The 14091-nt window shown below is 39.4% G+C and overlaps 1 protein-coding gene across 5 annotated transcripts; it reads left to right on the top strand.

The window, feature by feature from the left end:
• Window positions 1-278: 278 nt before the first annotated feature.
• Window positions 279-13920, top strand: LOC308061074 (histamine H3 receptor-like; the record flags this gene model as incomplete). Of its 5 annotated transcripts, none has more annotated exons than XM_080380604.1 (4): window positions 279-3774; window positions 4367-4637; window positions 7184-7350; window positions 9658-10449. In XM_080380604.1, exons 2-4 carry the CDS (start codon window positions 4391-4393, stop codon window positions 10447-10449), a joined length of 1206 nt encoding a protein of 401 aa, XP_080236730.1. In that variant the 5' UTR covers window positions 279-3774; window positions 4367-4390. The 5 variants fall into 5 exon arrangements, with proteins under 5 accessions (XP_080236730.1, XP_080236729.1, XP_080236728.1 ...); XM_080380603.1 differs by having other exon boundaries at window positions 279-3936; XM_080380602.1 differs by having other exon boundaries at window positions 279-3936; window positions 4328-4637.
• Between the last annotated feature and the right edge of the window lie 171 nt (window positions 13921-14091).

Genomic DNA, 14091 nt, shown 5'->3' with positions numbered 1-14091 from the left:
TCTGCACTTGTGATAAAAAAATTGCATTCCTCCCAGGGAAGGAGATCCATGTATTACAGTATGTATCGGTCTTGCACTTTTTGGGTCATACAAGTATTTCTTGTTCATAGTTCGTCTATCTTATGGGTAGGCTCTTTTAAAGTAAAAATTATGCCATTCACTTCCAGTACTTTATTGATTTAAGTATTCCAAGGTTTCTGTTGCTTTTATGAAAGTTTGAAATTGTAGCAATTACTTAATATGAGAAGCAGGTGAATTGCAAGAAGTTCTGCTGCAGTGTAGTGATTCTGGACTGTAATTTATTAATATTGCAATCATTAAGAAATAATTAATATTGCAATTATTAATTAATAAAGTATTAATTATTAAAATTGCAATTTATTAGTATAATAAAGTCTGAACACTTTAATACGCAGGTAATTCAGGGTTGTGCTTTTACTGTTTGTTTAATATCTGGAAAGAAGAAAGGGAAGAGAAAGCTGGAAAATTTACTTGTGGATCTTTTTGGTATATTAATCTGTGCTATGTGTTTATTGTCTAGCATGTCTATTTGAATGAAAATTCCATCTTTTTGTAGGGTTATCACTGAACAGTTCATATACTGCCCTGGCATCAGCAGAAAATCAGCAGTTTATTATCTACTTCAGATATATTTCTAGCTAGACGTGTTCTAGACTGGTTTAATCATAGTTACAGCCACACAAAAAAAATCTGCTAAAAGCTTATGTAGTGGATCGTCTATTAAACTTCACTTACACTACTGATGTTTTAAAAAAACTTGCTGACTGGTGTAGGTTATGTTCTGGATGTGAACAGATTAGTTACGTGACATCATGACTTGTGCAAAATATGTCTGTAATCTTGGATGTATATTGACAAGGCACATGTGTAGCATCCATATTTTCAGGTGTCCTGCAGGCTTTCCAAGCATGGTGTGGAAGTTAGGTACCTAAGATTTTGGGAAACATAGTTAGATCTAAGTTAACGTCAAGAAGAAATGTTGAGGGAGGGAGATGGAAAGGGATTAGGTAGCTATATGCTCCTAGCAGGCACCCTAGGATTTAAGCCATTTGGCAAGGTCAGCTGTTTCTCATGAGAAACAGTGAAGCTGTTGAGTCTCCTCTTGAGACTGGAGAGTATATGGGTAGGGTGTTCAGCTAGGATGAATCCTGTCTTCAGCTAGATTTTGGAGGCTGTGAAATCTGGCTTCATTGCTTCCCACATGAGTTATCTTAACTAATAGATTAAGGGTACTTTGGAGAGCGTATCTTTCATTCTTTTCCACTGAAATACTTTATTAATTAATGCAGAATTACCTTCAGATTTTGAGAAGCTCACTAAGCATTACCTTCCTCTTGCTGCTGAAGAAACTAAAACAAAGACATCAAGTCACAGATTGAAAAGTCACAAGGTGGGTGGGGGTGGGGGTGTCCACTTGGACCAAAAGTGGAGCTCAGAAATTCCAGGTTCCCAGGGAGCTCTATAACTGCTCAACTTTATTGCACTTAAGATGATGTCTTAATTCTTGCAGCAATAAATACACAATATCAAAGAAAAGCAGGGAATTCAAAGTGATACTGTATTTTTTAACTTAATTGCTTAGATTCTTCTTACCTTAACAAGGTATAGCACAGCTGTTATATGCGTGTACTAAAACCTCAACAATTTATTGCATGCTACAGAAGTGAGAATGTAGGATGTGGTCATCGTATCTTGGAAGACATTGTGTGGGCAGCCTCTTCTAAGAGGAGTAATATTCTTCTAATTCAGTTCCTCAGCACTGACTAGTTTGGGTTAAGATGCGAACCTTTCTATTTAAACTTTGTAGAGCAGCTTGAGGGAGAAGAAGAGGGTCCAAAACATCATACTCACTTCTGCAAAGAGCTGTAATTGCACCATGCTAAGGCGCAGTAGTTGCAAATGACATCAGTAACTTAACTGCCACTGTAGCTTTAATTATTTTAGCATAGATTCTCACTGAAGAAAAAAAAGTGTAACACTTGAGTAAGGGTTTTGCTATTAAGAGGATCCAGTTAAAACTACAGTTGCTACCAACAGTGGCTTTCAGCCTCATGGCTTGTCTATTTGTGTGTTTTTTACAAAACTATTCTTTTGGAACACAGTTTTGATCTGATTTTTCTGCTTTTATAAGAATTTTGAAGCCTTTTGGTCCTCATGGGGCTGTTGGGAAATTTTAACAAATTATTTTCTTCTGACACTGGTGGCTGTGCATTGATTCACCATAGACACCAGTCTGTAGAAATGCTGCTAGGCCATTCAGGGACAAGCTAGGAATCAAAAGTATATCCAAAAGTTTCCCATAGAAAAGAATACTTAAGAGCTTGGGTCTTCCCCCGTCTTCTGCAGCTGAAAAGGAGGGATGTCACTGGGATGGAGAAACCCATTCCAGAACCCATCCCTGGCTGAGGGCGAGCAGGCCTCATGCCTAAAAGAAAACCTTTTACATACTATTCTCTAGCATATATGATCTGGTGCAGTTTCTGAGCTCCCACTGACAAAGGTTTGCAGCAGGTGTATCGTGTGTGTGTGTATGAGCTGCCCCAGGTTCAGTGCTTCTTTCCAAGGGATTGTCACTTTGAATGCACAGGAATGATCTGTTGCTCTCGTGATAGGTGAGACCAGTCAAAAAGGACTGCTTGCCTTAGGTATGAGGAACAAAAAAGTATAACTGGGACATGGTAACAGTTTATCTAGGATCCATGATTTGGCAGTATCCATGGCAATTTTCCTGCTTTCTATGGATTTGGATACAGGGTAGCAATAACACAAGGACTGTTACCCTCCTTGGAGGCCTATAGAAGCCCTGTAGTGTCTTTTATTATGAAAAAAAATTGCAGAAGCAGAAATTCTGGGGGTAAGATGACTGTTTGGAAGATGAAGTGGAAATAAAATGATCAAATGTCACTTCTGGTACCATATTGGCACCTTGGGCCACAAATCACTGGAGGAGCACATGGGCAGTGTATTTTCCCCATGTTCTTACACTCTTCCTTAGGCTACAGGCAGTTGAGACAGACAGAATACAGACTTGTCTGAACCCCTAATTTGACCTCACATTTGCTTACCACTTGATTTTCTTTTCAACCACGTAAGAGCGTGGATCTCCAAAACTTCATGTAGATCAGCTTCAGTATTGCTAGGAGAAGAAAGTCTAGTGGTACTACTTAGTAGTTGTTGCCGAAGTGTGTTTTCTACGTTTCTAGCATTACCTGGAAATGAAATAAAGCTTAAAGTTGTAATGGACATGCATGCTGTGAAGATATTTGTATGGATAATAAACTTTTGCATTTTTTGTACTGCTGCCATTCAAACGTTTAGTAAAAGCACTTGGCAAATGCTAATGAATTTGTTCCCACAACAGAACAAACATGACAGCCAACATTTTTCAAATTTAATGGTCTAAAATTAGACACCAAAGTGCTTTTAGAACCCATAATAAAAATGATTGAATTTTTACAACTGTGGAATACTCACAGCTCTCTGCAAGTGGTTTCATTACTCATACAAAATATAAGCACTTGTGGAAGACGCACAATTTCTCCCACCAGTATGGAAAGAAAAGCTTTGTCCTATTAAAGTTAATTGCCAAGCACTCATTCACGTTCAGGGAGTCAATATTTCATTCCTTGGTTCTGGGATGGCAGCAGCTGATGCTGTGTCACTGGGGCTGCTGCTAAAAGTTTTGAAACTAATTTCCACGGCAGTTTTGCAACTGATCTCTTCGGGTTGCATCGTTACTGGTTAACTGCTCTGGTAAGTAACTGTATTTTACTTACTTACAGCATAGCAGTTTTCAGCCCTAGGTTCTGCGGAAAGAGGAACAGCAGCAGCAACAAGAAAGTTGACCGTGCCTTTCGTGGTCAACAAAAAGATATAACATAATAGAGAGGGACTACAGACTTGCTGAAATAACAAGTATGAGATTAGAAAGTAGTTTAAATTCTCATAAAGATATATACAAGGTTAAAAAAAAAATTAGAAAAAAGTTGTTATCCATAGTGCTAGTAAGCAAAACACTTCTTGGAGGGAGGGAGGGAGGGAGGAAAGCAAGACAGAATCTCAAATCAGCCCTCCTGACCTCCCCAGATAAGGATCAGGTTGCATAAAACCCCTGTGTTTTAAAATATGAAATTGAAAACCTGCATATTTCTTACTAGTAATTCTTTTAGAGATACGCATATTTTAAAAATCTTAAGAAAACTAGATTTATCTAGCATCAGAACCTTTCAACTTTTTCCCCTCCTGAGTAATTTTTTTTTTTTTAAATGTTTTTGGCTCGTTCTGTACACGGTCCTTTGAATCTCAGCCTTTTGGATAACTCTACCAGATGCAATTTTCTCCCCAGGCTGAGCTGACCTGGATACGCAACATGCACAACAGCAGCGCCGAAACCCCGCACACAGCGGGCAGCTGTAACGTGACTTTGCCCACACAGCCCCCGAGCTCCGAGTTTTCGCTGGGCGTGTTGGTGCTGCTGGCTTTCCTCATGGTGTTGCTAGCTCTGGTCACCATCCTTGGGAACATCCTGGTGATCCTTGCTTTCATCATGGACAGGAACCTCAGGCACCGGAATAACTATTTCTTCCTCAATCTTGCCATTTCTGACTTTGCAGTGGGTAAGTCACGGCTGTGGAGGCATGTCCTCTTGGTTTCCTTGGAATCTTAGGAGAAGCAACGGGGTTGATTTTCTGGGTGGTTTCTTCTAAGAGAACTGTGTCCCGGCTGTGTGTCTAGGGGAAGAGTAAGGAACGGTGGAAGCTGCATGAAGTGTTTTAGCAGCCTATAAGTTTTCAGAAAGAAACAGATCCTTTATCAGGTAAACAGGCAATGTTTAATGTTAGTGCTTCAGGAAAAAATACTACTGTGCGTGAATCTATGTGGAATAACAAAGAATGGTGGTTGGTTGTAAAGAGTCTTGACTAAAGTCTATATAGTCAAATAAAATACAGCACTTATTACCTGGCAGATCTTGCATACATGGTTGATATCTTTTATTTCAATTTGCTCTCACACAATACAGATAATCACCTGAAGTTTGCAGCTAAATAGTGATGAATAGTATTTTTGCTGTGCTTGTTCTGTCTAGAGTCATACTTTAGAATATATGTTTGTATAGGTAAACAAAAATAACAAATCAAATAGTTTCTAAGAAGTTTGATGTTATACATTTATACATAGGGACCCATCTTATCTTGAAACGTACTGAGAAAAAGTACAATTCAAACTACTGTGATGTGCAATTGCAGACTGATGTATTGCAATATTCTGTGAAGTACAGTGTCTCTGGTAAAAGTCTTGGTTAAATTATTGAGTATGCAGAAGGATGATTTTGAACAGGTGTGACTATTTCAGTAAATCTATATTCTGACTTCTCACATCACAACAAAATCTTTTAAAATTGTTTTTATTCTACTTTTTTTTTTTTTTTTTGTCTACACATTTTAAAAGGATACTAGAAGAACAGAATAAACTCTTCTTCAAATTTATTGCCACTGTCAGAAGTTCTGTTAGCGGTACAGCTACTAATAGTTCAGTCCTTGTGATGCCCAGATCCCCTTGTATAATGTTCTGATTCCTTCTCCCATACACTCAATGTCTTCCAGCTTATAACTGCCTTGTGCCACAGAGCTCTTGCTGCCTGCTGTCCAGCTAACGTACACAGGAAAAACACAGAGCAGGCAACAGAAAACCAGTGGACACAGTGGTGTTCTGTCATCTGGCTCACAGTTTAGCACATCTTGAACAAATACCAGCATCTAGCTGAGAAGTAAGAAGTAAACAATGTCCTCTGTCAAAGAAGGAAGTAGAGCTTACCTGGCATTACTTAACTTCCACAAATTTTTGATTTGTGATATTATGTGTACTTGAATGTCTAGGTTTTCATTCTCAATTTGGTTAAAAGCTTTGCATACTTTAAAGTCAAACTGATTCGTATTTCCGTAGCTACATAATTTAGATTCAGGGTATACCTAAATTACCTATTTAATTTCTGCTTGATCCTAATTGATAAAAGCACACATTTTCATGCTTGCAGAGCCTTTGCTTATTCGTTTAATATATGTAATCAACCCCGTTTTGACCTTCAACAACTTTTGCTTTATCTCTGTGCTTCTGGACCTATAGCTGGATTTGAATAGAGATTTCTTCTTAGTAGAGGGAGAATAACAGGAATTGTAAGATTTTTAGGGAAATGAAACTCTCAACATTCTCTTCAGTACCTGTTACAGGAGTACTCACTATTATGAAGTAAATCTAACGTTGAAATGATACTCTTTTTCCTCCCTTGTGAATGTTAAAATTGATAATACAAATTTTTACTCAAAAGAGGAACCGTTAGTTGCTCTGCAGATGCAGTAATTCCATTTCATTATGGCGCTGACACTGTTCTCTGCAGTTCTGCATCATAGCAAACCACACCACTAGTTCTTCAGCCTCCCCTAGAAATTCATTAAAATGAGATTATATTGGCACTTTCACAACATTTAGATTTAACAGCCTAAATCTAGATAGCTATGGGTGTGGGTCACTCATGTCTGTTCCCACTGCTTGGTGTGTTCCCATAGTTAATACCCTATCAGCTCACCACTGAAAAGTGGTTATGATCAAGAATTATGATGAGAAGAAATGTTAGACAGTTAATTAACTGTTCAGCTTTTGTCAGCCTTTTGATCATATAGTTAAAAAACTAGTCTGAAATTCATATTGTATTTCTATAAAAGTTACTTCTGGAGCACTTTTGGACACCATGTCATGCTTTTAAGAGGATAGAAGCATAGCAGTTAGACAATTTATTGTAGAAAACAGTCAGTAAATTACAGTAGCAGGGGAAAAGATGTTTTTTGTTTGTTTTAATCTCAGTAGTTAATACAGAACAGTATTTACTTCAGCAGGTAAAGTCAGCTGCTCCTTCCTTTAGGAGTTGATATAAACAGGAGAAGTAATGATAAACAATAAACATGGTACACCTTCCAGGTACTAATTATAAGAATGTTACTGGTAATTTGTAGTGAAGTGTTCATTGGTTGCATGAGAATACAAAGCCTTCCACATGGCAATTCTAGTCAGTATTGTGCTTTTATCAGATACCACAGAAATGTTTCTATGCTTTCACGAGCACTGCCTGCAGTGCTGGCTGACATGTGCATCTGGTTTATTTCCATAGGTGCGTTCTGTATGCCTTTGTACATCCCTTATGCCCTGACAGGGAAATGGCACTTGGGAAGAGGCCTGTGCAAGCTCTGGCTAGTTATGGACTATCTCCTGTGCACAGCTTCAGTGTTTAGCATCGTCCTTATCAGCTACGACCGTTTCCTGTCAGTTACAAAAGCTGTAAGAAGAACATTTCTAATTATTGCTTTATATATATATTTACATTTCTATAAAACTCAGAGCGTTCATGATTAGCACTAGAAGCTAAATACTCCTTCATTACTCTACCATTTTTTTTTTCCTGGAGAAACATTGATGCTTCAATGTTGCATTGGGACTTAAGATAAGACGATGCCTTGCCTATGATTTCCATGTTTCCTTCCTGCCACCTGGATTAGAAATTGATTACATTACAGAGAAGGTGGGAAAGTCCAGGTTCAAAAAGGGCAGCAAGAGTGTGGAGAACTTGAGTTTTGGTCATTAGAAGAGTGGTAACAAAAACTAGGTTGAGTCAAGGATATGCTTAGGCTTGGGATAAATTTTAGAAGGAGTAGAGGGTATGGAGAGAGATGTGGGCTGGACTGACTGAAGATCAGATGAGGATCTGTGTTAGCATAGGGGGTGCTACCATGTGCTGCCAGCGGGCAACTGGGGGGCAACTAATCCCTTGAAGCAGAAAAAAGACTGAATCAAAGTATGCAGAGATGGAAGAGGTGTTCCTTGAGTATTATCATTCTTCTGCTTCAGAAGATATCTGAGAAATCCAGTGGTAAATATTATCACTCACCATTTCTGAGCTCTACCTGGTGTTTCATCCAGGTGAAAGACGATCAACATCCTTTGGTTTTGATGAGTCTTCTAGCTCAAGCGACATAGGCTGTGTTAGATTGGGAGGTTCTTATTTTGAAAGTGCTGATACAATGCCTAATCTCTTTCTCATGTTGTGCTTGGTTGTTGCTGTTGTTTTTTTTAAAGCTAAATGATAAAGTATGAAAATGTCTGTATTTAAGAAATAATAATATTGAAAAATATTAATAAACTTGCAGAGATCAGAATGTGAAAAATGTAAATTAAAAGAGCCTCTGCAACCCAGCTGAGCTCCACGTTCTTGTGCATTATTGATGGTCTTTGTTTATGTGATCACATTCTGTTTTTCTCCTTTAGGTAATTAGGATAGAGCGTGTCCAGGAGTGTGTAACATAGGGCTGTTATCCAAAGGAAAGAGATCATGCTTCTTCATGGACTTCATGGATCCACATCTGCCTCTGCTGAAAACCTAGCCTGTGGCCAGGGGCCATTTCAGACATAAATATTTGTGAAGCTGTCCTGAGCTTCCTGTTTTCTGCTACTAAATTGAGATGCTTGTGGTCTTGCAAAGGGCTGCAAATTCATTATTGCAGAACTGGAGCTGTACTCTCACCCAGTAGGATGCCTTAAGATGTAGAGGAGACTGAATCTTCAGGCTATAGGTGTTTAAGACAAGAGAATCTAAAATAATGTGTGTAACGCTGCACTCCTGCTCTGTTACTAGTCCATCGGGTCATATGTGGCTGTGAAGATACCATTCATTAATATTTGTATAGCATACAGATGCTATGCTAATGAACAGCCTAGGAAGCTGATGAGGAAGGTAGTGGTTCTGGGTCTGAGTAAAGCCTGGGATGACAAATGTTGAACAAAATTGTCCAGCTTCTCATTAACTGATCATCTTGTGCTCTGAAAGATGCAGGGGATGAAGAGCTAGAAGTATGCATTGCACATATTGGCTGGGCTATTTTAAGGACTTTTTAAAACCTCGAATTTCCTAACTTTACATGACATGATTTAATTCTTAATATTTTTTTCAAAGAGGTATTTATGGCTAGAGAGTAAAATAAATTAATGTAGTCTGGGTAGACGTAAAAACGTTAAGGTTTGCAGTAATGCAATGAGCTGTTTACAAGGTAAAGTGAGTGTTAAAACAATGTTTCAATAAAGTAAGGGATGTTAAAGCATGTGTGAGATAGAATTTTCTGCTATAGCAAGGGGAAACAGTATTGAAAATGGCATTGTCTAGTGTTTGCAGTCTCACATGGTGACCCATCTAATATAGAAGGCTTCTGCTTTTGCCTGTGCAGGAAGGGAGTGCCCCAGCCGCTTTCACTCTGCTCTGAGCCTGGGCATTTCATGAATCATAAATTGATTCCTTACCGCTGCCTTACTGTGGTGGTGGTGAAAACAAGACATGCCCTTTCACACCTGGAAGCCAATCAGTAGTTTGGCCATCATAATTTCTGCTCCTTTCCAATCCCAAGTATTAAAATCAACCACAGAGCTACTGTATTTGATGAGCAATACTAACAGAATTTTTCAGGACCTTATACAAGTGAAGATGTTTTAGGTGTCTGGGGAATTTCAGAAAACATATTGTATTTGACTTGCCTATGTTTTTTTGAGGTAGTTGTTCCAAAATGTCTTGAATATGTGGCATGTTCTTTTCCTTCGCAGGTATCTTACAGAGCCCAGCAGGGAATAACATCCAACCCTGTCATCAAGATGGTGGCCACCTGGGTCTTTGCCTTCCTTCTCTACTGCCCAGCGATCCTCTTTTGGGAGCACGGGGCTGGACACAGCGTGGTAGCGCCGGATCAGTGCTACGCCGAGTTCTTTGACAACTGGTACTTTCTCTTGTGCGCGTCCACCCTGGAGTTCTTTGTGCCGCTGCTCTCGGTGACCTACTTCAACGTGCACATCTTCCACAGCATCCAGAGGCGCCAGCGGCACAGCAGCACGCAGGACTGCGAGCCTCCAAGGAGCAGCAGCTTGTCCTGGAGATTTTGCTTCTTGCCAAGGCCAGAAGCATCGTCTCAGTCGGAAGCAGAGGACAGTGTTTCGTCATTAAGAAGGTCATGGAGACCAGCAGTGACGGCTAACTGCCCATCTCCAACACAAACCAGCCCCACAGCTCTCAAAAAGGACTTTTCTGTTTCTTTCCGTTCAAGAACTGGGTCAAAACTGCAGCAGGACAAGAAAATAGCAAAGTCGCTTGCCATAATTGTGTGTGTGTTTGCCGTTTGCTGGGCCCCGTACACTTTACTGATGATTATTCGTGGGGCCTGTCAAGGGAAGTGCATCCATAGCTCCTTGTATGAAACAACCTTTTGGCTTTTGTGGATCAATTCCTCTCTGAACCCATTTCTCTACCCTCTCTGTCATATGAGGTTTCGAATGGCTTTCATGAAAATATTATGTCCCAAAAAATTTGCAACATTGAGATCATGCAACGCATCTTTTTTTTAGAGTTAAAATAAATTAACTTACAGATAAGGTTCCTCTCCTCTTTAGTGCTAATTTTTCATATGTATCTTCAATAGAAATAGAGAAAAAACTTTTGTTTAGTAATGGCATTAGTTAAGAGAGCAGCAGAGGTATGTATTTGCCTGATTTTGCTAGTTTTCAGGATCTTGGTTTTGTTTTTGCTGATACAATGCCAGGCTAAACACCATCTAGTGCAATGAAAAGAATAACAAACTTTGCTGGATGTTCTTCTTGGTTTGTGGGTTTGAGGTATCTTTTTCTTTGTTTGTTTTTAACTTTTTTTTTATATAAAGCTGGTACTGTGAAAGAACTCTTCTATAGATGTCACCATAGAGGTTCATTGGAGCGAGATTCCTGTTTGTGTGTGTTGAGTTAAAATAAATTTATGTCCTATTTGTGAAAGTAAAGCTATCAGTGAAGAAGCAGTTCTGCTCTGATTTTGAAAGGAGCAGTACAATTTCATTTTAAAAAACATTATGAAGACAAGATAGTGTCCTGTAGTCATAATTCCCACAGTGAGCAATATGCAAGTGAATGGATTGCCTAATCTGGCGTATCTGTCCTTTTCCAATTTTAATATAGTTCATATCTGGTGTTGCAGGATGCAGTACACATTGTTAGTAATTCTGGTTGATTTACAGAGGAAGAAAGTTTCCATGGCAAAGGAATTTCAAGATTGTTTATCAAAATTGTCACAGGCATAAATGGTTGTTACTCTTTTCACCAGTGCTGTCTTTTCTCCTGACAGTGGCTGCCTCTTTGGTCATGCTTAAATGATGTTTAATGCCAGATCTGTGCAGTATTTGATTTCCTAAAAGGTAGGCTGGGCTTGGGCACCTGATCACATTCCTTTTGAATTAGCAGGGCAAGCAATACAGAGTTCATACTGGATTTATGATTTTGGCTGGCTGTGCGAGAATAAACAATACCCTCTCAGGTGTAAAGCTTTGCAAGTGCAAAGATATTCCATCAAAACGTCTGGAACAAATTTGAACTGACAGAGTGATTTATACACTAGATCAGTTCTTTGTGTCCCGTTACTGTGACATTATATGGATTTTCTCTGCCACTGAACCAGTATCAAGCTAGATGTTTTCTATCACTGAAGAGGGGCCATATTCACTGCTTGAGAATGGGATTCACAGAGGTCTGAAAGTTGACACAGAGGTGTCTTAAGCAGCTTTTAAAAAACAAAGCAGTTGAATATGCAGGGCTGAAAGCAGTGGGTAGATACGTTGGAGAAGGCAATGGAGCTTGATTATAACCCATTCCATGTACTAAACTTTCTTACCTTGTGTTGTGTGTTGCAACTCGCCCAGAAAGCTTTCATGGATGGGTAAGTAAGAGTCGCTGGTTAAACATTTTTTCCTCTCCTTTTACGTATTTTTTTCCTCTTTATATGTAGAAATGTATGAAATATGGGAAGAGAAATCTAATGCACAGAACAATGAAGAGCAATAGTCAATTTATATAGTACTTTTAATCTAATTTGAAATTGGCTGTGGAAGTGTTGCAAAAGCAGAGTACTCCATTGCAAGCACATTTCAAATGCATGTAAGCAGCTTAATCATAGCATAAAAGTTGATGGCTTTGAGGAGCTAAAATGCTATTCTGTTCAGAGGTCTGGAACGGAATGCTTCTCTTGCCAGTTTTCACACTGCTGGAAGATTATCTTAGACCATTCATTCTTGTTACGCTTCCTTGCCTCACACGGATAGTGTTAGGCATTGTGAGCCTCATTGCTAAGAAAGATACAGCTTCAGGAGGAGGTCATTGATTCAGCACAGCTGAGGTGCTGGCATAGATTTTGTGGGGTTTGTTTTTCTGTGAGGCTTAAAAAACCCAAACACACGTGCACATCTAAAACATTTACAGAATAGCTGGTGTACTGAATAAACATCTGTTAAACAGGGAAGCTGAAGGTGGGCCCCAAATGGAGAAGTATGTGAGTTGTCTGCTTTTCTATCCCTACACTTCTAGTGTGAAAATCAAGTTTGCATTTTATGATTAAAGAGTGTGGTGTTTACTTTGGGAAAGTGCCCTACAAAATTGACTAGGTAAACTGTATCCACATTTTGCAGTGCTGGAAAACTAGTTTGTCAGGGAGTTTGTCACAGAGCACAATGTGCAGCAAGTTTGAAACTGCATAGCGAAGCTACTAGAGATCAATGTTTTTGATGTTCTATATCACGCAGACAGTGTTCAAACTGTTTTGTCACACCACTCTTGTACATTTGAAGAACTTTACATTGTATTTTTCTAATTGTTGAAAGTTTTGCTTAATGCTCCCAGGATAAGTCAAGCACTCAGTTGCTGTGCTCACAGCATTAAAGCTGTCTTGTTCAAGTGGCATCCTAAGTCTTCCCTCTGTCGGACATTTTGCAGGGTTATGGTAAGATGCTCGTTCAGCATTTGTTCTTCGGCATACTTTTCATGCACTGACACATGGAATTTGCTTGCCAAAGCAATTTCCAATCCAAGTCTCTCTGTCCACTCACTCATCCATTTCACCATTTCATGTCCTTGAATTTTCTTCTGCCTTTGCAGACATTCAATAGGTCTTGTAAATACAGGGTGACAGTTAGGTTCAACTCAAACCACAGCAGTATTTTTCTAACCTGACCCTCTGAGGTCTTAAAAAAAACCAAAAAACCAAACAAAACATAAAGGTTGGCAGAAATTTTGTTATCATTTGTTTGTTTCTGAGACAAATATGTGACCCTAATGATTCTCCTAATGTCTGTCTCCTTTATGTTAGGCTATGGTTTTCCTCCACAGGAAGGAAGGAGAGAGCACATAGATTCCTCCCTCAGCCCCATGAAGGCCTATGGTTAAAATTTCAACATTTGATTTATTCCCTAATTTTAAAAAGCAAATCAATACTCTCCCCTTGTCCACTGATCTAGTCACTTTACCAAAGAAGGCAATCATTGCTCAGGCATGATTTATCCTTGATAAACCCATGCTGACTGTTTCCACTCACCTTTTCCTCCCTCAGATTCTCACAAGAGGCTTCCAAGAGGACTTGCTCCATTATTTTCCTAGGGACCAAAGAGAGAAAGACCTTTTGCCCTTGTGGCATCATTTGAAGATGGTTTTAACTTTTGCCTTTCTTCTGTTGTTGGGAACCTCCCTTCATGCCCATGACCTTTCAAAGAGAAGAGCCTTGCAAGAACGGTAGCTGATTCTCTCAGCAGCCTTGGGTGCAGGCCATTGGGTCCCATGGACTTTTATAGGTCAAGTCCTCTGAAGTAATCTCTGCCTTATTCTCACCTGCTCTTGACAGGTCTCCTCCTTTAACTCATTCACTAAGCACAGAGGAAAGGGAGACCTAGTTAGTGAAGAATAAAGCAAAGAAAGCATTGGGTACCTTGTCCACAACTGCTGTCACTGGATCACCAGCCCCATTTAGCAGAGTGCCTACATTTTTCTTGTTCAGCATTTTACTGTTAACGGGGTGGCTGAAGTTCTTCACGTTGTTCTTGTGTCCTTTACGGGCATCAGTCGTAGGTGACCTTTGGTTTTCTTAACATCATCCTTATGTGGTCAGACAACATTTCTAAATTCCTCCTTTGTAGCCTGTCCCTTTTTCAAACTCCTCCACACTGCCTTTTTGCGTTGTAG

Source organism: Falco punctatus, assembly GCF_963210335.1.
Source record: "Falco punctatus genome assembly, chromosome: 3".
Taxonomy (NCBI): Eukaryota; Metazoa; Chordata; class Aves; order Falconiformes; family Falconidae; genus Falco; species Falco punctatus.
The sequence above is the reverse complement of the archived record's forward strand: the minus strand, read 5'-3'. Positions and strand labels throughout refer to the sequence as shown.